At 38.6% G+C, this 23,728-nt stretch overlaps 1 protein-coding gene across 1 annotated transcript in view; it reads right to left on the bottom strand.

Moving 5' to 3' along the window:
* etv4 (ETS variant transcription factor 4) overlaps nt 1-23,520 on the bottom strand; it is a 34,542-nt gene extending 11,022 nt beyond the window's left edge. Inside the window, exons 1-7 of the mRNA XM_055175350.2 lie at nt 22,826-23,520; nt 22,117-22,207; nt 21,817-21,864; nt 17,444-17,497; nt 5,033-5,162; nt 2,769-2,960; nt 1,253-1,539 (exon numbers count right to left, since the gene is read on the bottom strand). Of these exons, the coding sequence (XP_055031325.2) occupies nt 1,253-1,539; nt 2,769-2,960; nt 5,033-5,162; nt 17,444-17,497; nt 21,817-21,864; nt 22,117-22,207; nt 22,826-22,882 (859 nt within the window). The 5' untranslated portion in view covers nt 22,883-23,520. The remainder of the gene's footprint in view (nt 1-1,252; nt 1,540-2,768; nt 2,961-5,032; nt 5,163-17,443; nt 17,498-21,816; nt 21,865-22,116; nt 22,208-22,825) is intronic.
* Between the last annotated feature and the right edge of the window lie 208 nt (nt 23,521-23,728).

Raw genomic sequence — 23,728 nt, 5'->3', positions numbered from 1 at the left:
AGCAGGGCGAGGGAGCAGGGGAGAAGTACAGAATTGCTGTTGAGACCAAGTGTCAGTGGATGCAAACCAAAGTCTGTTTGAAACTTACAGAAGCGATAGTCTCGCTCATAAATTCACTGTTTACAATTAATAGTCTTTTACATTTCTAAAAAGAAAGGAGCGTTGGGAAAAAAAACTTAATTTTGGAAAAAAACTGTACTTCTTATTAACTTAAATTTACACATAAAACAAACGTTTTAAGAGCATAGGATGTTTTCAAAAAATAGACTTTGAATTAAACTTATTTTCTTAACATATTAAAACGTGTTTTCTGGGTCTAAACGGATATTTTACCCAAACATTTAAATTTTGTCATCATTACCTCTTTAACCCTCATTAACCCTCATGTCATTTTAAACCAATATCTGAACACAAATTATGTTAGGGCAGAATGTTAGTGACTGACATCCTTAGTAATCATTTGAAGTGAGGGTGAAAAAATGGTTACAGATTTTAATTTTTTGGTGAACTATCACTTTAAGCACACCATAAACAAAATTGGTGCTAAATAGCACTAAAAGCTCTTAATCATAGGGGAACCATTTTTAGTGCTATATAGCAGTGGTTCCCGAACTTTTTCAGCGTGCGGCCCCCCTCGTGTACGGTGCATTCCTTCGCGGCCCCCCAAAGAAAACTTGTGACAAAAAACTGTTCTAAAACTCAACATTTTAATAAAAAAAAAAAACATTAAATTATACAAAAAAGTTGTGCTTTTGGTAGTGGCCTTATTTTTTTAGGTTTAATTACACAGAATTCATGATAAATTATTGTATTTCATAAAATGTCATAAAACTGGGGCCCCCCTGGCACCATCTCGCTTAGATACATTAATATGTTCAGTTTTATTCAGAACATAATTTTATTTTTAAATTAAATTAATTAAACTGAAAAGTAACTCAAATATGAATGTGTACATTTATAAAGTAATGTGTTACTTTACTCGTTATTCAGAGAAGTAATATTATTATAACGTAATGCGCATTACTTGTAAAGCGTTACCCCAACACTGCCTATGATTGCGAGCCAGTGAACAACTTTTGGTGCTATTTAGCACCGTTTGTTTTTAGAGTGTATCGCATAAGCATGTTTACTTGAAAACCAGACAAAAATACAGATATTTTTTATACAGTGAGATAAGACCCAACTTGGGTCACATTACTCTGCCCTGCCCATGATCTTTTAATCTTCACACAGCATTGTCATCAAAACTCACCAGGTTCATAAGTGTAGTCGGTGGGTTCCTGCTTGACCATCATATGGGCGGGTGGAAACCTCTGTGCCTGTGGTCCGGCCATGTGGGCTGCCCGGTCGTACAGAGGGTCCATGTACTCCTGCTTGAAGTTCTGCTGAGGTGGATACGGCAAACAGGGGTCGGAGTGTTGCCGATGGTAACCGCCGTTTCCAGCCCCACTGGCATGGTTAGGATGCATGCGCTGCAGGGCTTGGCCTTGGGGACCAAATGGTGGGCACATATCTGCCGATCCAGAAGGGAACCTGGAACTGCGAGGTGGGGGTGTTGTGATTCATTTCAACAATTTAGAATAAAAGAAACTATAATGTAATATAGACAAAATGTAGTAGGCCATTTATTATAAATATTTTAAAGGAATAGTTAGGCCAAATATTATATTAAACCCATTATTTACTCCGAGATGCATTTGTCCATCATTTTTCAGACGAACACATTTTCAGTTATTTTAGATCTTTCAGTCATTAACAGTAAAGTTATGGGATCCACATTCTTCAAGTCCAAAGAAAATGCTTTATCCTTCCCCAAAGTAATCCAAATGGCTCCAGGATGATAAACAAAGGTCTTCTGAGGGTAATCCGTGTGGTGTTGTTGTAGAAATATCCATATTTAAAACTTTATAAACGAAAATAACTAGCTTTCGATAATGCCGCCATCTTAGACTCCTCTGTATCCAGGAGATAGTATCAGCATAGTGTACACACTTTTCTTAGTGACGTATGACAAATTCGGAGGGTGGGGGCACAGAGCAGCAGCAGAGAAACCTCCGTAAGCTGCGTAAGCTCTCTGTGGACGCGACTATGATGGCGGCATTACCAGAAGCGAGTTATTTTCGTTTATAAAGTTTTAAATGTGGATATTTCTACAACAAAACGGCACGGATTACCCTCACAAGACCTTTGTTTATCATCATGGAGCCGTTTGGATTTCTTTTGTGAATGATGGATGCACATTTTTTGGCGTGGACCCCATAACTTAACATTTGATTAACTGAAAGATCTAAAACATTTCCTAAAATAACTGAAAATGTGTTTGAGTGAAAAATGATGGACATATACATCTCTGCGGGCTTAGGGGTGAGTAAATCATGGGTTTAATATCATTTTTGGCCAAACTATCCCTTTAATTATTGTTTGCAGTGATAAGCAATATTATTCCACTCACATTCCTCATCATGTAAAGAAATTACTATATATGCTTAAACTTTTGCGATGATTAAGATCATACGAAACAAAACAATCCCCTCCAAACTCCTGACTGTAGTGTACAATGTAACAGAACTTCAGCAACTGATAGTTTGTTTTGATAAGATTTACATTTGCACATTTGGCCGACACGTTTATCCAAAGCGTTACAAGTTCTACATTTTATCAGTATGTGTGTTCTTGGGGGTCAAACCCATGACCTTTTTCGCTGCTAGTGCAATTCTCTACCAAGTGAGCACAGACACTATAATAGGAATGTAGAGTGCTGGTACTACCTTGGGTTCATGGGGTAACTGTGGCAGGGGTGGGATTGGGTGGCTGAGGGAGGATTCATGTACCCTGACTCGGGTCGATTGCCCACTGTCGGTTTTGGGGAGTAATGCTGCATAGGGGACATAGGAGTCCCTGGACATGAGCTCTTGTGTCCTCCAGCTGCCGCCACAGCTGTTCTCTTCTGCTCGTAGGCACTCGCAGGGCACATGGACACCATCAACAACACATCACTTTACAGTTATATCATTCATCGTGTGAGGGTGTATAATCATATTAAAGGGATAGTTCAACAAAAAATGATATTTAACTCATGATTTGCTCACCGCGAAGCCGTCCGAAATGCATATGTCCATCGTTTTTCAGACGAACACATTTTCAGTTATTTAAGAAAATGTTTTAGATCTTTAAGTTAATCAAATATGAAGTTGTGGGGTCCACGACCTTCAAGTCCAAAAGATGTGCATCTATCCTTCAGAATAAAAATCCAAACGGCACGACGATAAACAAAGGCCTTCCGAGGGTAATCTGCACCGTTTTGTTGTAGAAATATCCACATTTAAAACGAAAATAACTCTTAGTCGTGTCCGCATTCAGGATGAGAGCTTACGCAGCTTACGGAGGTTTCTCTGCTGCTGCTCTGTGCCCCCCCTACGAATTTGTCATACGTCACTAAGACAAGTGCGTACACGACTACGCTGATACTCTCTCCTGAATACAGAGGAGTTTAAGATAGCTGCGTTATCGGAAGCTAGTTATTTTAGTTTATAAAGTTTTAAATATGGATATTTCTACAACAACACTACATGGATTACACTCAGAAGACCTTTGTTTATAATCCTGGAGCCGTTTGGATTTCTTTGGGGAAGGATGTTTTGGACTTGAAGGAGCTGGACCCCGTAACTTTACTGTTTGGCAGCTGGAAGATATAAGACTGAAAATGTGTTTGTCTGAAAAATGATGGACATATGCATCTCGGACGGCTTTGCGGTGAGTAAATCATGGGTTTAATGTCATTTTTGGCCAAACCATCCCTTTATGGTTTTTACCTTTTATTGTTGGTGTCAAAAACATCATAAACGTTTATTTGAAGTTGCTGTACTTGTTTTCCAATTAGTATTATTATAAAGCTTGATCAGTTTTTTTGTGCAAGAGACGTAAAAAAGTAATGCTTTAGCTTTGACATCAGACTTTGTAAGAGAAAGGATTTTGGTGAGATGAGATTACATTATGGGGTATACTTTTTAACTCATTCCCTGCCAGCCATTTTTGGAAAAGTTGCCTGCCAGCATTTTTTGTGTTTTTTAAAAAAGTTTCACAAAATGCCTTCCAGGAAAATGGAAAATATAAAAATATATAAATACATCAAATATACAAATATATCAAATGAAAGAACAGACCCTCTGCTTTTAAACAAACAAAACGGGAAAAAAACTTTCATCCTATCTATATTTTTTCTCTGCTCATACGTAAACTCTTAAATATGAGTATTTTTCTTTAAAAATTATTTTTTTTAGCAAAAAGCTAAAATAATTGCATTTTTGTGACAGAATTTTGTTAGAGATCAGATTCAGAACGACTATCAAAACATACACAGAGTTTAAAATTAGTAAATAATGTTTTTTTTTCCATAAATTGGGGATTATCCATCTAGTGGATAATTGTGGATTACCATAAAAATTCATCAGGAAAAAATTTTTATGCAAATGTTTTCTCTTAATTGACGAGATAACTTGTCAATGGTGGGGAAAAAGTTAAAAGTCAGAAGTGCTCACAGTTAAAGAAACACTCATTTGGAGCGTATGTGGCCCTGTCCCAAATGGCGCACTTCATTTGGACTTTCGGTCTCGTGGCCTTAAATTGGGCGTGCTCGCTTAGTCCACGAGTCCGTAGGGTGTTCCATCTGTCATTTTTACGCTTTGAAGTGTGCTCATCAGCGCCTCCTTTGCCCCCTTGATGCAGGCTTCGCGCACTTTACCAACCCAGAAGTCCTTGCGAAAGAGCGATCAGACCAATCAGATGACGGAAGGGAGGAGTTCACACTGACGGGCAACTTCTCTACATATTTCCGGTGTGATGCTCGAGTCTGTCCCAAAATACGACTCCGGTGCACCCACGTGGACTCGCATCAAGTGTTCCTAAAGTCTGGACTACATGATGTCATCAAAGGGTGGACTCTGAGGAGGACCACAAGTCCGGAGTGTGCCATTTGGGACAGGGCCTTTGAGGTATCTAGCACAAAGATTTTGCTAGGGTTGATTTGACTGACCTGGCATAAAGGCACTGCTCTCCATTTGGGTAACTGAAGGTCTGCTTGTGGCTACAGGACTGGCTGGGGTCTGATCCGGGACTCTGCGGCTCTGTCTTGATCTTCACCGGCGGGCTGTGAAATGCCACTGCTGTGGTACAGAGAGAAACGGGTTCATTAATTAACCACATTCCTGTTAATTCCTCCTTGACACATCAAACAGAGCCAAACACTTCTGTCTGCCCTAAAAATGCTGTACAATATCAATGATTCACAAGAAAACTATAGATAAGCAACTTAAAAGCATTTGGTTCGTCCTTAACTAAACTGAGGGCTGTACGACATGCAAACTTGTAATCATATCCGCACACCCACACAAACATTTAAGCAAATGTCTGTAACTTCTCACCTAGATTTAGTAAAACCCATTATGTCCCATGAACTCAACTTCAAAGGCACTCATAAACAGTTATAGAAATAAACATCAACTAGCTTGCCAAAACTGCTATCCGAATGCACAAAACCATGGCAAGCGGTCAAAAAAAGGGGTCCCACTGGGGCAGTACCCTTTAAAGGGGTCATAATACGTACCATTTAGATATGTATACATTTGGAATCAATACCTTTTATGCACTTATACTGTATGTTTGGTACCAGTATGTACCTCTGATATACTAATATGAAGTCTTTAGGAGTGCTTTTTAATAGGGTACAGTCCAAGTGACAGTGTGGGACTGTTTTTGACCATTTTTCTGACAGTTTCCCTGCTGCCATTGCCGTTGAGTTATTTCTTCATCTAAGGATAATTTCAGTAGCTAAGACCAATCTGTCTCTCAAAAGTCCCCCCAAATTGTATTAATGCTTATTGAAAATAGGGACTTTTAGGAAAGTTCACATGCATAACTCTTCTTTTTGATTTCTTTTAATCTTTTGACTTTCAAAGCACAAACAGTGCTCTGTGGTCAAATGAGTCCTGTCCTATAAACGCACCAGCAGCTGGTGATTTACATAAGAATTTTTGCGTTTCTTCAGTTTGCTCAGCCCAGCTTTTAAAGGGGATTTTGGCATTTAGTTGAAGAGTAGCAGAGGTGCCACCCAGCGTGCGTGGGGTCTGGGTCTAAACCGCTGTGCTGTTTATTATTGAAAGGGAGCAGCCCAGCTCGAAGACTACACGGTACAGGATGTTTTTCTGGGCCGACAAGGGTAAACAGCAGCAGCTGTGCTCTCCCAGCTGAGCGGCAGCTCTGTTTATGGCTGTTTATGTGTTGATTGTCGTGGGCGCAGACCTGACAGAACAGGCTGAAGCACAGACACGAATAATTACATATTTCATTCATAAAAACCAAAAGAAAAAAAAAGAGGAAAGGCCTTGCTTTACTGTAACACCGTCATAACCCCAGTTCCTTTATTTGAACTCAAATAGAAAGAGAACAGATAAGAGAAAGCATATATGAGTGCTTCTTTAACCAGACACATTAAAAAAAACATATTAAAATCAATTATTTTTGTCCATACATAAATCACAGAAGAATCACTGTATAATCTAAAATGATACTTTGTTGAATGTCTGATGAATATTATATTTTAAACATTTAATCTGTGGTAAAGCTGTGATCCTTAATACATTTGATAAAATGACTAAACCATTGGCTGAAAGGATTTCTGTCATGGGATAACATTATCAAGGCACATCCGTCCGTCTTTAAATCTCTCTTAGTTTATAGATGCATGGCAGAATAGTAAACTAAGATGACAATGAAGGAACCTCTTGTTCTTTATTTGGTGCAGTTTGCTCAGAGTTCTCAGTTTCTGCTTTCTTTCTTTACGATTAACTTGAAAGTCACATCACTGTTCCCCAAAACCGCTCATATTTCCTACGTTTTGTTTCTCTGGAATTGGAGGGGGTCGTGATCCTAAATGTGGAACGTAACATATCTGTGAAATGTTTAGATATTCTTTCTTCTGGTCCTGTAAAGTGCGTAGGCAATGATAATAAAAGAGTTTAGAGCTGACCATTACAACCAGTCAAAGTCAAATAAATTACTTTGATATGGTTTTAAATTGAATAAATATGGGTTTGAATTTAATTTAATGTGGGATTGAATAGAAACATAATCCAGGCCTACTATGTTATTGTAGTAGTAATATAGGCCTAGATAAATTTGGAAAAACACGGTGTCCAGTCTGGATTAAAATGATTTAAGAAAATCTTTCTTAAAAGGCGTTCTTTATTATATGAGGATTTAGTTATTTTTTATTCTATTCTAACAAAAATAGGACAGCAACACTATTAGAAAAAAATGTCAAAAAAGGGGCCAAATACCATTTTGGTATACATTTGGTACCAATATATATATATACCTTTGAGGGACTAAAATGAGCTCTTTAGGGTGCAAAGGTGTATTTTTTTAAAGGGTGCCACCCCAGTGACATCTAAGGCCATTTTTTCTGACAGAGATAAAGTTTTGCTTGTTAGCTTTCTAAAGCAGCAAGTTTTTTATTTGCAACCCAGTTGATTTTTATATTTTGAGATTTGTCATTTACACCAACAGTGACAACATTCGCAAGTAAAAATGTCAAATATAAAATTAGGGCTGTCAAACAATTAATCACGATTAATAGCATACAAAATAAAAGTTTATGTATATATAAATACACACACATACAGGTATAAATTTATATATGAGTAACGAGTAAAGTAGCACATTACCTTTTAAATGTACACATTAATATTTGAGTTACTTTTTCAAAAAAGTAATGCAAGTTACTTTTTTAGTTTAAACAATTTGATAAAAAATATGTACTGAATTAAACTAAACGTAGTCACATTATGCACTCTATGCGTATAGCCCTGTGTGGCAACAGTTTGAGTCAGAAACCGAGATGGCAGGCCAGAGCTAGACATTTTTGTGATGAAATATGCAATTTCTGAATGCAGAACTTTTCAGTCATAAAAAAACACCTGCAATGCCTAAAAGAGATCAAGCCTCAGCCCAGAAAAAGTAATGCAAAAGTAACAAAAAATAATGTAAGCATTACTTTCCATGAAAAGTAACTAAGTAACGCAATTAGTTACTTTTTTAGGGAGTAACTTGATATTGTAATGCATTACTTTTAAAAGTAACTTTCCCCAACACTGTTCTTAAATACATACATACATGTGTGTGTACATTATTTATATATACATAAAAGTTACACACATTACACACACACATATTTTATGCAAACACAAACTTTTATTTTGTTTGCGATTAATCGTGATTAATCGTTTGACAACCTTATATAAAATGAAACTACCAGTTTTCATTATCTTGTCAATATTGCTGCTTTGTTAGGCTAATATTTAGAATTTAATATTAAAAGTGGTTTACCTCAGTATCACTTGTTAAAGCTGCATAAAGTTTATTCTGGACTTAGACTCGGACAGCATGTGTTGGGCAAGCGCAAATAAAAAAATTATCCCGCATAAGGGTGATGTTTTGGCCAATCGGGCACTCAACGTAAATGAGTTTGACACCTCTTGTTTAGATGCTTGTCTCCAGACTATGTAGATTTCTAGTGCCTGATTTTAACATTCACACCTTCCTTCAAGATCCATCTAAAAGTGTGAAAAACCAGTAGCATTGTACCTTAATGACAGGAGTGTCTCCATTCAGGATGAGCCTATAGTGACAGGCTGGGCTGAAGGCGGGGGCTGAACTTTACATATGTAAATAGTAGGATTCAGTGAAGGATGGGGAGTGAAAGGTGATGGTCATGGTTGAGTGCTTTAGGAAGTAGGGGATCATTATGGAGGGCTATTCAGTCCACTCCCACCACAAACAAATCTCAGGACCTGGATACCCCCTCTGCCCCCAAACAACAAAAAAGATCCACCAGCTGTGACAGATTGAGCCACGGTGGCACGACAAAAAATTCTGGGGGATTGCCCTCTGAAAGTGTCTTGGGTGATTCATTTTTAATACAAAAACATCATGCCTTTTCGTTTATTTTCGGGATACGTTTAAGATTTTTTGAGATATTGATTTCCCTTTTGATAGCAGACTCGAGTTTCTTGCTTTAACTACATTTGATACTCTAGAGGAGTGGTTCTCAAACTTTTCGGATCCCCCTTGTGTAGGATGCATCCCTTCGCGCATGAAAATGTATGACATACAACAATTTCAAACTTCAAAAAATTTGAATTAAACAATTAAATATTAAAATAATTCCTTCCTGACTAGTCCTCAGAAATGAGAAAAAGGTACAAGTATTGCATCGCAAGGCTCTTTTAAGTGGGGGTTCCTATAGGTTCCTATAGTCTCTGACTTTAATGCTTCGTAAAAATAACCAGATTTCAGTTTGATTTAAAGCTGAATCTGAACTCAGCTCTATTTTTTGACTTGCACCTCAACACTACTGATTATCTGGACAGTTTTAAAGTGTGTATTGTATATTCATGTCAGGATTACGACCTGGAAATTTTCATCTCATGACAGCTAAAGTTGAGCCCAACTTCTCATCAACTCAACATGCACATAGTCAGCTTTGAGTATATATAATATATCAAGATTATAAACACATCATATTCTACCAGAGGATCATGACCGCCTTGGCCTGCAGTTAAAACACAATTATTCTGTCCAGAAAGATTGTTTATGAAACTGTGACCATTGCATTGAGCTTAGTCTGGTCTGGTGTGAGCCCGTCATTCACGTGTGTTTGATATTTGAGCTAATGTTGTGACAAAATCTGATTTTGCATAATAATAACAGGCTGCTGGATGGTCAGTGAAGAGATGCCACCTGGCTTCCCACTAGCCATTTGAGACCAACAGTTACAAATCAATAAAGGAACAAGAATGCCAATTATGTCAGACTGGTTTTAAGGTTAAAATGGCAGTATTGATTTTGGGCAGCCCACTTAACACGGCCCTCAAAGCTCGCCTGGTTCTCTTTAAGCACTAGAAAGTACATCAGTGGTTAAATGCAATCACAAGTGACAATATAGTGAAACAGTGATGAATAAAAATCCTATTGATGTATTTTAAAAATGCCCTATTGTTGAAAGTCTTACAAATTAAAAATTTAGTTAAACTAAATTAAAACCTAAAATTTTCAATCCACATTATAATATTAGTAACAATCTGCTATGAGTGCCATATACATATTTATAAATCTACAAGTTGTTATGCAAAAAAATTCTTTAACAGCTTTCTATTTTATACGTTTAACAAAGCAAAATCCAAACTGTTTTATGTTTTTAAATGATTTATTAAAACTATTTTTCGTGATTGTGGTGATGTTTTGTTTAAATCTAGAAAAGAGGCTCAGCTGTCAATTTGCTTTTTTGCTCCTTTGGGGAGGTTTATGTAAATACACCATTGCAGAAAGTCCGGGAAGGGAGACAAAATGATAAAAGGGGACTCTTTAGCCAAAGGTTTTACAAAAACAATTCTGTCATCTCGCAGAGAGCAGCAACACATGCTGGACATGTGGCGTTCATGTCAACACCATAAAAAATGAAAGACAGAGGGTGCGATACATTACAAACAAAAGAGGAAGTTTGATTTCGGATGGTGATGGCCAGGGGTTTTCCATATTAACTGCAATAGGTTGGCATATAGGTTAGACGTCCACTTACGACGTCTTCTCTGTTGGGTTTCAGATGGCTTTTAGTAGCTAAAAGAAGATTGTTGACAAACCTGAATGACGGGACATGTAGAAACCGACAGACACAATGTCCCGCGCGAGACTGAATTTGCATCCACTCAACACATACTTTGTTTGTAACACGGTTTTAGCTCAAGCGTTTTATTGCATTTAAGTGTTTTTTGTATAAACGCCACGTCGTATGGGTGTGGATGAGATTTGTTGAAGACATGTGGCTCGACTAACATTCGTCACATTTCTGTTAACTCCACAGTATCGCTTCCTTTTTAAACCAGAACTTGTTTCCACGAAATCCCATGACATTTTTAGCTAAGAATAGAAACGCACCATCCTGATTTAAAAATAAATAATTAAAAAAGTGAGAAAAAAAAGTAAGAATGATGTCACCCGATGCAAAATTCATATACACATTCATATATGTAAGGAGTAATCAAATGCTCAACATCACCTTCATCTTCTCTCAATATATAGCAATCCCCACTTAATCTTTAATGCGTATATTGATTTTCTGCTCATTGTAGAAATCATATAATGAACCCTACAGTAGAGACAGACATCCACAACGGAGATGTGTAGAGAGAGACCGTTTTATCTCCAAAGCAAGATAACACCTGGCCATCGGATTTCTGTCAAGCTCGTGAGAAATTGCTTGCCTCCACGTGTCCCATCTATGGCAATATCTTAATTATCCAGACAGGGAGAGATAAAGAAACACTCAACTTTTTCTAAAGGTGCTTGATCTAGATCACTCTGGATCAATGGATCCATCATTGCTTTTTCAGTATGAGACCTGCCGTGAGATTTTGCTGAACCAGTAAACTGGAAGAAGCCATTATTTAGACCAAGTGATGACTTCCATTATTAGCTAAGAAAAAACAACTTGTCTATAATCTTTCAAATAAAGGTGCTGCGTTTACACCAGCCGTGGTATATGCATCAAGCGCACGTGATTTCAATGTTAAGTCAATGTGAAGACGCGTTGACGCACGTCTGGAGGTCTCGCAGCGTGAATGAGGCGTTTAGCGCGGAGCAGTAGACCATTCTACCTCATTCACGCGTCTAGTTCTTTTTGTGCATTTTGCGTTCGAATTTGCGGCTGACGCCCGAGTTGACAAATTGGATATTTGGTGGATTTTTGCACCGCATTAACCAATCAGGAGCCTGCTTGCTGCTGTGGCGGCAGCCCGCCCGCAGTCACTCATTCAACACGAAGGAACACTTTGATATTATCCGTAAGCAGTCACCCGGAGCTATACGACACAAGTTCTTATTTCTATAGAGACAGGAATAAAAAGGACCTCGCTTGGAAGTGTCAGGGAGGACACTGGGCAACCTGGTAAGTTGTAATACACATTTCACTTTTGAGTGACGTGACGTTTATCGACCCGCGCTGTTTATTTTCTCCCTATAGTAAGGTTACCAAATACAAACCGTTTTTTGGTAGAGGCATCAAGCGCGAGTGATTTCGATGATAAGTCAATGTGAAGAGGCGGTGACGCGCGTCTGGAGCTCTCGCAACGCGAATGAGGCATTTAACGCGGCGCGGCAAATGCGCACGTTTGCAAATTTTGAACTTTGGCGGAAAAACACATCACGTTAACCAATCAGGAGCTTGCTCTAATAGTGACTTGATTACAGAAAGCGAGCGGAGTCGCAGAAGCCCCTCCCATGACACAAATTTTCCGTGTGAATGTCTCGATGACTAGAATTTCATACGCTGCTTTCACGCACGAATGAAGAGAGTACACTCAAACTGTTCAAGCGGCAAACTAGGCGCGGTAGACGCGATTTTGACGCCTCAAACGTGGCTGGTGTGAACCCACGGTAAGGGTTCTTAATGCTGCGTTTACACGTTTGAGGTGTCAAAATCGCGTCTACCGCGCCTAGTTTGAAGTTTGTACAGTTTGAGTGTACTCACGTCATTCGCGCGTGAAACTCTAGTCCTCGAGAGATTCACGTGGAAATTCACGTCATGGGAGGGGCTTCTGCGACTCCGCTGGCTTTCTGTAATCACGTCACTACTAAAACAAGCTCCTGATTGGTTATAACGCTTTCCGCCAAAGTAAACATTTTTCAACTTGCACGTTTGCCGCGGAACACTCAATTCGCGAACTAGACGCGCGAATGAGGCAGAATCGCATCTTCCGCACTAAACGCCTCATACGCGCCGCGAGACCTCCAGACGCACGTCAACACATCTTCACATTGACTTAACATTGAAATCACTCGCACTTGACACCTCTACCGCGGCTGGTGTAAATGCAGCATTACAGGGATGCTATAAAAGAACCATTTTTGGTTCCCCAAAGAACCATTTAGGCATTGTCTCTTTCTTATTTATAGACAGAAAGACTTTTTTATCTACTTTAGAGAATCAGAAAGGCTCTGTGGATGTTAAAGGTTCTTTACAAAACCTTTAATAAGCGTTATTTTGAGGGGAGATTGAACACTGGAGAATCACTGTAGTCATGGGTACAGGCTCCAGGTCTCTGATGTCTGTCAATGTGTGCATATTATGATACGTGTGTGCTGTTATCATTAGCCCTCATTTCCAATTTCCTAGTGGGGGAAAGGGGCGAAAAGATCCCCCTGTTGAGAGTAGAGAAGGGGGGAAAACAATTTCCTGGGTAGGTTTAGAGTAACCCCCGCCCAACTTCACTCAATACCATACTGATATAGTAAAATACACACTGCTGTCTATTCAATGACCAAAGGCTTTGCCTCACTGGCTGCACCTAAGCCTGCAAAATAGCATGTGGAAGCTGTTGCAACACCACACACCAGCTTTAAAAATACGGACACATGTTTTTAGACAAATGTCCAAACTGCATTGCAGTTAAAGGAAACATAATTTCTGCCTTAAAAGGAAACATAATTTTAGGAAATGGACAGTCTTTAGAAAAGAAAGAAAGAAAGAAAGAAAGAAAGAAAGAAAGAAAGGAAGAAGGAAGGAAAGAAAGAAAGAAAGAAAGAAAGAAAGAAAAAAGTTGAAAAAGCAAACAGGCTGCATTGAACAGCGCTGCTCTCCGCCAGCCCAATTCATGAATGGAGATTTCGTTTTCACTCAATGTGCTGCCTCAGCCAGTCCCTCACAACCAGCCCATTCATAAAAAATGTGGGGCTTAAACGTGCGCGTGTGTCTGTGTGTGTGTTTACGCGTGCGGCTCATTTCTCTGCAAAAAGTTTGTGAAAGAGGAAAGGCCGTCCCCCTCTACGGGGTTGAGTGACTGCTCTCTGTACATTTCTGGCACTCCTGAGGATGTTTTTGCAGACTTTGTTGCGTAGCAGCTGTATTTTGGAAAGTCGAGAGCCGTAGAGCCGCATATTTTGTTAGGGGCGGGGGGATGGGGCCGAGCACGAACCATCCAGCGATATATCAGACACGTCGAGAAAGCGAACGGAAGTCCTAAGCAATACAAACAAACTCGAGACTGTAAATTCAGAAAGCCATCTGCATGGCTCTATCTGCTTGTCTCTTTTCTTTTTTTCTCCCCTGCAGACTCTATTTTGGAAGTGGATTTATAACCACGACTTCCTATATAATTACTACAAGGCCCAAAACCAAACAATGGCTCTCACAACACAGCATTTGCTGGATTAACTCACATCTTGGAACACTCAGTGTTGGGAGAGAGCAAGAAAAGCAGAGGGAAGGCACTCCGCATTTTGCACATTTCGGTACAGTTTGAGGAGAAACAGGATGGGGGTGGAGTTAAAGACTCATTCAGAAAAAGGAACCAGGAGGGTGGAGTCTCTTCTGCTCTCGGGCATTTTCATGAATGGTAGAAAGAATTCACTCGAGTGCTATTACAAACAAGACCACGTACATTTCATAATCCACACAGTGTGCTTCATATCATTCACAATATTGATTTTGCAGGGTGGTCATTTTCTCGCCACTAAAAGTTGCATTAAGATTTTTTATCTTTAAACTGCTTTTTTAAAGTATTGTGTTTTTCAAACAAAATATCTTACGTTATTAAGCATTACATTGTATTACAAGCAATGGAAAAAGATTTTATTTTTAGATAAATAAAAAATTGTGAGGTTTAGGGGCAGTTTCCCAGACAGGGATTAGACTAGTTCTAGACTAAAATAAATTTAAGAGCTGTCCAAACTGAAAACAACTTGCACTGACATATCTTAAAATACATTAGTGCCCTTGTTTTGCATACAAGTAATGCTGTTTTAGTAAGGAATGTTTGTTAAAACAAGTTATATTTCATATTTAAACTAAGCCTAGTCCTGCCTTAAGATAATCCCTGTCCGGGAAACCAACTCATCGGGTTTAAGTATAAAGCTTGCCAATGAATCTGTCTACAGAAAAAAGAAGGTACAAAAGTTGTACACTTTTGTACCTAAAAGGTGCATACTGTTATCTCAAAGGTACTCATTGGTACTTTAGAGGCACATATTGGTACCTCAAAGGTACATATCTGTACCAAAATGGCCAACCCAGTCTCACGGAGTTGCGTATAAATAGCACAAAATGTGAAAATTGTGGAATACATATGCCGAATTTCACTTTGGCGTGCATACAATATGATACGCCGGTCCTTTCCATTCACTTAAACAGCACATCTTTTTTGTCGGTTTATTTGTTGGTTTCTCAATTTTTTGGCTTTTTTTTACCATTTTCGCTTGGGTTTAGGGTTAGAACAACTTTTTGTTATATAAAAATGACATCCCATCCTAACCCAAACCCCAATTCTAACCCCAACTCCAAGCGACCAAAGCTTAAATATAGACAAAAACAAGAAGAAACCTGTATATTAAATAACCTCCTTAAGCAAATCTCAAATCTAACCCTAAACCCAAGCAAAAAATTTAGAAACCTGTAAATAAAACAAAAAAAAGATGTGCCGTTTAAGTGAATAGGAAGGACTGTATCATATGCACGCAAAAGTGGAATTTGGCGTATATGTATTGCACGATTTTTAAACTTCGTGCTATTTATACGCATCTACATGAGACTGGGTAGAAATGGCACATATTCCTAAGAGTATAGTTGTCATTATAAAATTAGGACAATTAGGATAACACAAATATTATATAACCACTTTTAAAAAAAAAAACAGCTTGACATGATTTAAGTACAAATAATCGTAAAGCACTAAAGGAAAAAACTAAATCTACACTTGTCACAATTTTTGCTTCATGATTTATTGTAGCCTTCGGCCACTCCCAAAAGTTTGTCTAGTCTAAAAAAGCGTAGGAGCCGTTTAGAAGAAGCTTTCAACGTAGTAATGATCCCAAATATGGAACTAGTCAAACTAGGCATGTTCTTGTTTATCGCTCGAGTTGAATGACAATTTATGCATGAGAGACCACGGCTAATAATGACAAACAAAAGTCACAGTTACGGCAAATGGAGACTCTCAATGTGGAAAAACAGAGAATGGGGATATATTTGCCAGATGTGCAGGTGTTGCACAACATGTCCACCACCCCCACTCCTTTATCTGGCATTCCACTTCGTCCCAAAGTTTAAGGCTCACGGTCGTGCCCAGACGGGAAACAACTTGACTGACAAAACAACTAAACATTTGACTCGATATATCTTGTTTTGTTCTACCCTTGTGTTTACACACAAAAGGCCAAGAGTCGGTTATGAAACGTAACACGCTGGCACGCTTCAGCAAAACATCTGACTCACCTGAATGTCATCTTAATCTCACCAAGTTTCAATGTATCAAGCATGAGCAGTGAGCTTGCTCTTTTTGGATCTAAGCTGGTGGCATGAACTGACCCACGCTTTAGAGACCGCAAATGTGGGAAGCCTTTTTCAAACGAGAAACCTCAATTGGTGCCCACTGGTGAGTTATTACCGCATTAAGTGTAAATGAAAGGGCAGGCGTTGCTGTCAGTCAAAGCTTTACTCCACTTAACTAATGTGACAGACCTGTCAGCCTGATCTCCCATCTCCTCTGTTAGTATTAGGAAAGGCTGTCAATGCCAAAGAGGACTGGTGATTGGTTATGTCCTGATGGGGTTAAGTAGACATGACCCTTTCCTGCCCCAGAGTTCATCTCTACTTCCTCCCCCTCATTGTTGCACAACAGACACGAACAATATGTTATGGGGAGCATCTGTCACTGGAGGTCAGATCTGGAATGGGGTTCTACTGCAGTGTTTGCACACATACGAGCGACGCGGACTCTCCTCCCTCTTTTTGCAAAGCCACTGCCCAAGCTCGCCTTACAAATATGTTTTGGAAAAAAAACATCTCGTTTTCTATGACTCATGACATGAACTCTGCAACCCTTAAAAAAACCGCCACTAGGTTTTCCACAACAGACTTGCCAACGTGGTAAATGCCCAGCCCAATAGGTTTATGAATGGCTGTAACAAAAGGTTGGAGAGGAACTGTTTACACAAAGCCCGGCACGCCATTGACAGGAGACACAACAAAATATAAAGGCAGCTTCGGTACAGGAATTTGCTTTACCATTTACACCTCTGATGGACACAAAAGGCAATCTTTTACTGGTTTCCTCAGCTGCTCAATTGAGCCTTTCAGCCCCATGCAAATGAAAGGTACTCTTTAGTATGAACATCCAAATGCGTCAGTGTAAGAGTAGTAGGTCATGAAGTATCAAGGCCCGAACTGCTTTTCTAAGAACGTCCACGCCTCAGCCTCCAGCAATTCGTCAATCAATCGGTTTTTAAGCAAATCATTGGAGAACAAACCGTCTGGGTTTGTTTTACATCCCATGCTATCGGGTTTCAAAAATTGCATTACTGTTTATTCGATGCATGAATTGAAATCAGTTGTACTCACAGTTCTCCGAGTGGAAGTCTGGAACAAACTGCTCATCGCTGTCGGGGACTTGAGCTGTGGGGAGCACCAAAAACGTCAGTGATAAAATCATTCAAAGAAAGATTTACTATCAGAAAATGTAAAAATATGAACCAGAAATGATCACATCAATAATCACGTCTTAAATTTGTTGGAAGCTTTAAATATATTTTATTGGGGGTTAGGATTTATGTTTCCTGTGGATCGCGCGTTCTGCCCTCGGTGACTAAAAGATCAGACTCTGAAAGTCATTTTTCTTATGAACGCACTGTCTAAATGGACACGCCGATTTGATGAAGGGATGGGCCGTCCATTAGCCTAGCCTGTGTCTCCCTTCATCATCTCTGTGAAACCTGAGTTAGTGTCTCTGGACAGCCCATGACCTTCACCTCCACTTTTCCATGTGCCAGCACTTTTTCACGGGCAGCAAATCAATATCACCGCTGAGTGTTGTGTATGCGTATGTGTGTGTGTGTGTGCGGATATCTTGATTACTGCTGAATTCCATCACATGAACGGTAGATGGGCTATTGTTACTCTTGTCTCAAAATTTGCTCCTTGCTTCTTTTGAATGCACTTAGTGAAAGGCGAGGTGAGATCATCGATTCATTCATAAAAGCTGCTGCTTTGTAATGCTGAGCGTCTGGCACTCCCACGCCTTTGTAGTGAGGAATTGCCTTCGGGCGACTTAATAGACTTGTTGTTCAGATAAATATCATATAGGGGGCTTATTTAAACATACTAATTGCCAGACCGCAAGAAGTGATGTCCATCCTTTACCAACGGTGACACTTTTACTGACTTTTACACTGATGTAGCCCATTTCGTTGCAAGTGTATAAAAGAGAGCAAATCCACCAGCTAGCCTTAATACTAAAGTTCACTTCCAGTGCACATAGAAAAAACTGAAGGACCTTCTCAGACAATGTGGATGAGCTCTGCTTGGTGAAGTGTTCTGGAATTCATCACCTGCTTTGAAGCCTTTGATGAATGGCTTTTAAGGTCACGCAATAAGTGTTCGAGACGGAACGAGAGAAAGAATAGAACAGATAAGTACAAGCGAAAGAGGCAGAAAAGAAAGAGTGCGGCGTGTTTTTAAAGTTTAATGAGTTGCTAACTAAGGAAAAGATAACTTTGATCCCCTTCTTTATGTAGGACCGTCGGCATGCATGTAATCGTAAGATTAGCATATATCCGACAAAGCACTCAGACGTGCTTTTGGTGTTGACGGAGAAAGTAAAACTTGAATAGATTCTGTTCAGCTTCAGACGATGACGGTCTGTGTCTTTTCAGAAGTCACGCTGGATAAAATCAGCTGACATGTACACAGGCATTGGATACGTCTTACGTATTGATTGTGTAATAATGTACAGAAACAATCAATAACGTCTCATAAAGGGTATTAATACAAATCTCGCTGACTCTACTTTTTGTGTATTTGTACATTTGCAGCCCAATTTTATAGAGCTAAAGTCATGAAAGTATTGTACTTAAAAAAAAGGTAAAAATTTAAAGTCACCATGAAATTTAAATTAAAAACTTTAATAGTTGGAATATTGTAGTTATATATATATATATATTATTAATAAAATATATTATTATTTTATTTTATGTGCCCTCATAATCTTTTATCAAAAACTCTCTTTACTGTCTTTAAGGAATGGCGTAAGGGGCGGGGCTCGGAGACTTCTTTCTGCCCGGGACTAGATTGCAGCGATTAGCAATTAGCAACATAGCCCAACTTCCAACAATCCAATCAGTTCTCCATGGATGAAATCAAGTCCCGTCTACATTTTTTTTGTCATTGAGAGGACGTTTCACTCGGATATACGTCTACATACAGAAAAGAAGACAATCGCTACTTCGATAGACAATCTCCTTCCTATTCTTAGCAATGAATTTTAATCATAACTTACTGACATAAAAGATCAATAATGGAAACAAAACCTTTGTGTGAAGCTCCAAGCAATATTTCACACCTCGGTTAATTTCTCTAAGCAACACAGATGATTTGCCCTAAAAGCCAGAATAAATACAGGAGTGCGAATCAATCTTATTTGTAATAAACCTGGCAAAATTGTGCATGACAGTCAATAATCTACATGTTTTTTTTGTTGCATGCAAATCCATACTGTATGTCTAAATATAGGCATGACATTTGTAATACTGGACTAAATGATAAAAATAAATACTTAACAAAAAATAAAAAAGAGAGACAATGGCCTAATGTAGAGCCAAACTTTTAGTAAAGTATTTAAAATTATATATATAAAATTCAACATGCTTTTCTTTTTTTTTGGACTAATTCCTTCTCTTCCTTCAGCGAACAGACTATAAACACCGAAAACCAGAATGTTAGAGATTTAAATCCATGTCCTTAACATTAATCTGCCTCTTCCTGTGTGACGGAAACAGTACTGATGTTCCTTTAAGCATGCTCAAAAAAGAGGTTAATTTCATAGATGCTGCTCTTATCCTGCTGCTATACTGTAATTATATTACAACCATTTAAGTTTTCTTCTTTTCTGCCCTGAGGAGGATCATTGAGCTGTTTTTATGAGTCAGAACCGGGGCCAATATTTGGCCCATCGTATCAAACAATAAATCATTCAGACTTGTTTCAACATTTCTGAAAACGGAACTTGTGCGATTTTTTACTTTGAATCTCGATGCCTCAAGCTCCACAATCTGCAGGTCTGAAACTAACCCCGATCTCGACTCAGTTTATATTAATCTGCGTGCGGGTATGCGAGGGCATACGTGGTCACATCAGACCGTGTGTCTGTGTGCAACTGTGGGAGTGTCTGTCTGTGTGTATGTGTGTGTGTGTGTGTGTGTTCGCTTCGAGCCAGTAAGCTTCCAGGAACATCTTGTCAGGGGCTTTGAAATGCAAGTCAGCACAAGACCAAAGTTTGTCTGTGCAAGCGTAGAGACATGTTTCCTTTTCTCAGAGGGAACCTGAATGACTTTTGGGGGGGCAAGCAGATCCTGGGAGGAGCCAGGAGGTCTGTCTTATAAAGTAGAGACTACATGACTGTACAAGCGTTTCTATTAAAAACTTTTATTCTATCCTTTAAAGTGCAAAAGTCCCTACAGCACTGTCTGTTTTAACAATGTAGCATATTACTCATCATAATCACCTGATTATAAGCTATTCCCTCCAAACAGGATCATTGAAAAGGTTACTACCGGCAAAAACGTGTTTAGGCTACTCTTCAATAGAAAGCGTGTGTGAGTTATAAAGGTGTTCCCTGCTTCTCACACTAAAATCATTTTGTTCAATTGTCATTGCAGCTTGGCTCCTCTTTTTCTATTACACCTGTTAAATTTCAGTGAACTTGCTGTGGAGTCAGGCATTAGGATGGTTCTCATTGTTATTGGTTTATGGCCATTGCTTCCATTGTTTCCTGACTGATGTGTGAAGTTCACAGTTTAACGCTGCATAATAATAGCTGATAGACCTGAATTTTTTATTTTATTTAGACTTAAAAATATATATAACATTGTGTTTTGGACCTGAATTTTAAAATTTTGTCCTGCATTTTCAGGCTAAAAATACAGTTGTAGCTCCATATGACATTTTGGCTGCATGCATTTGAAATCCTGGACATACAGAAATACGTGCTAGGATAAGCTATATGTGCACAAAAATTAAATCATTTCACTGCAATTGCATTCACTTTCTAATAAATATTTTACAATACAGACAACATTTTCAATACAGCATAATTAATTTAAAACAGCAGGATTCTGGCCACCAATGTACATGTACATAGTAAATTGCTTTGCTAGGGTTCATTTAAACTATTTGCCTTCTCACTACTCAGCTTTGATCCTGTTTGTTTGTGGTGCCTCAATATACTGGTGTTAAGAGCCATTGGACTACAATATAAGTAGCATATACGCCATTGTGTAATCACGGCCTGTTTGGTACTTTTTAAACATGCGACACATTTACAACATCCTAGACTGTTTCATGCAATACAAATATGTATTAACTGATGCTTATTGCTTTAAATAATAAATCAACAAATAAATAATTTTGTGCCAAAAGGGTGTCACGAATTTTTATTGTTGAATTATCATATGATAAATCAGTGACTCCTGATAAAGACTTTTATAATACTATATTGTTTTTTCCCTAACAATTTCTAAAGTACAAGTTGTGAGCTATTTGTTACCGCCACCCTAATCTGAAAACGCCTTCCTATTATATTTGTATGAATCCTTAGGTCCCATTCATAAAATGTGCACTTGCTTGCCTGTCCTCCTTTGACATTTCATTGCTCACTGCCACTAGAGGGACATATTTATTACAATATAGACACACAATACATGCTTAGAATAGATGCATACCTTCGGTGAGCCATGTCTCCTGAAGTTGGCTTAAATCCTGAAAGAGATCTGAAATAAAAATGCAAATCGTTACCACGCTGCATTCTTAACTACTATTGCAAATATTTGTTTTATTTATTTATAATATAAATATTCTTGTATCTTCTAATCGGTTAAACATATTGTCATTATTTAGTAATTTACCAATTGCATTTATGAAAACTTCCCTTGTACCTTGGACACCCTAAGGCGTCCTGAACATTTAGCTAATATAGTATTTAATAAAACAATTTTAAAAAAATATTTTTTCTGTCAATGTACCTTCAGATTCCTGAGGGGGTAATTCGGTGTCCATGTATTTCCTTTTTGTTGCCATCAAGAGTCTATTTAGGGGCCCATTTCCTTGCGACCTCTACGAAACAGAAAGTACATTTTGTAAGTGAAATAAAAACAAATAAATAAGAACAAAAAAAACCATATCAAAATAATGATAATAATGACACAACAAACAAAAATCTGGAAAATTAACCATAAAAAGGAAATAATTGTTACAATGTACCATGACAAGGTTCAAAATACAGGACGCTGTCAGGACACTGTAATTTTGTTGGATTGTATTTTTAAAGCCACTATTTTTACAGCACTTGCAGCTGATGTACAACACATCTCAATCGTGTGCATTACATCTTACATTACCAAACAGTTTAAATTAGCTTACTTAAATGAAATCATCCTGAATATAAAGGGAAGTTTTGATTTCCCTCGTTCTCTATGATACACACAAACACGTTCAATTCAAATGTAAGAAAAGCTTTTACTTTACTATTTCAGCAAAAGTTGCAATACATAAAAAAACAACATAACATTTAGTTTCTGCGACAGTTTTGCTTTGTTTCGCCCCAACTGAAAACAGTTTTCAACGCAACGGCGCTCGCTTCAAACAGATCACATGCAACGACCATAAAGCAACACCACAACATCCCCGCATGAAGCCCGACGAAGCTTAAAAGTGAATAAACCCAATACTCACATTAGCTAAAGTATAAGGCACTTGCTGATCCAGATATCCATCCATCTTATAATCCATGCCTTAACCGTTTGTGGTCATTTGGCTGTGTTTTAATGAGATCCACGCAGACTGAGAGGGGAAGGAAGACGGACAGAGGCAGCAGCAGCAGTTTGTGAATGGAGCGCGAGGAGGCTGCATACGTAATGAGCTTCATTCACAAAAAACACCAGTGTGCGTATAAACACAGGCGAGCTCCTAAATCTCTGTTGAGCTTACACGAGACCTATTCTTTGCTGTATTGAAGTTTTGAGGTGTTAACTGCAGAGTTGGAAAAGGTTTTATAGGGTTAAACTGATTTTACTGAGATATATGCCACGTTCTTTTTTTGGATTTTGGTAGTGGTGTAAGAATTATAGGCTATTGCGTATGTTATTTAAAATTGGCCCAAAAAGAAGAAAGATACGAAGAAAATACGATGATGTGAGTATTTTAATGCCGTTTGTCTGACCACATGGTGTTGGGGACAGAAAAAAATACACTTTTTGTTACTTCCGAAGTTCCGGCTTTAAGTTGCTTTATTTCTCACTGTCAGATATTTGCTTGTCCACTGGATTTTTGATTGGTGGATTTTTTTTCCTTTCAAGAGCTCAAATTTCTTGTCTTTGTCTATGAATGACCTTCTTATGAATGAAACCTCGCTACACCTTTCAACCAGTCATATTTAACGTTTAACAGTCGAAGGCGGGGCTTACGTTTTTCCAGCCAATCGCTGCTCGAGAATCCCAAGGGCTTTCCCTACTAGGTTACCAGTTGTTTTTCATTCACAAAAAGGGGAAAGTCGAGGAAGGGAAAAATGCCATTCATAAAAACTTGTCCCAGCAGGAACGTTTTATGGTTGTTTTCAGCGTTTGCTCTATTAACAAC

Source organism: Misgurnus anguillicaudatus, chromosome 4 (assembly GCF_027580225.2).
Source record: "Misgurnus anguillicaudatus chromosome 4, ASM2758022v2, whole genome shotgun sequence".
Lineage (NCBI taxonomy): Eukaryota > Metazoa > Chordata > Actinopteri > Cypriniformes > Cobitidae > Misgurnus > Misgurnus anguillicaudatus.
This window is presented reverse-complemented; position numbering and strand designations above follow the sequence as displayed.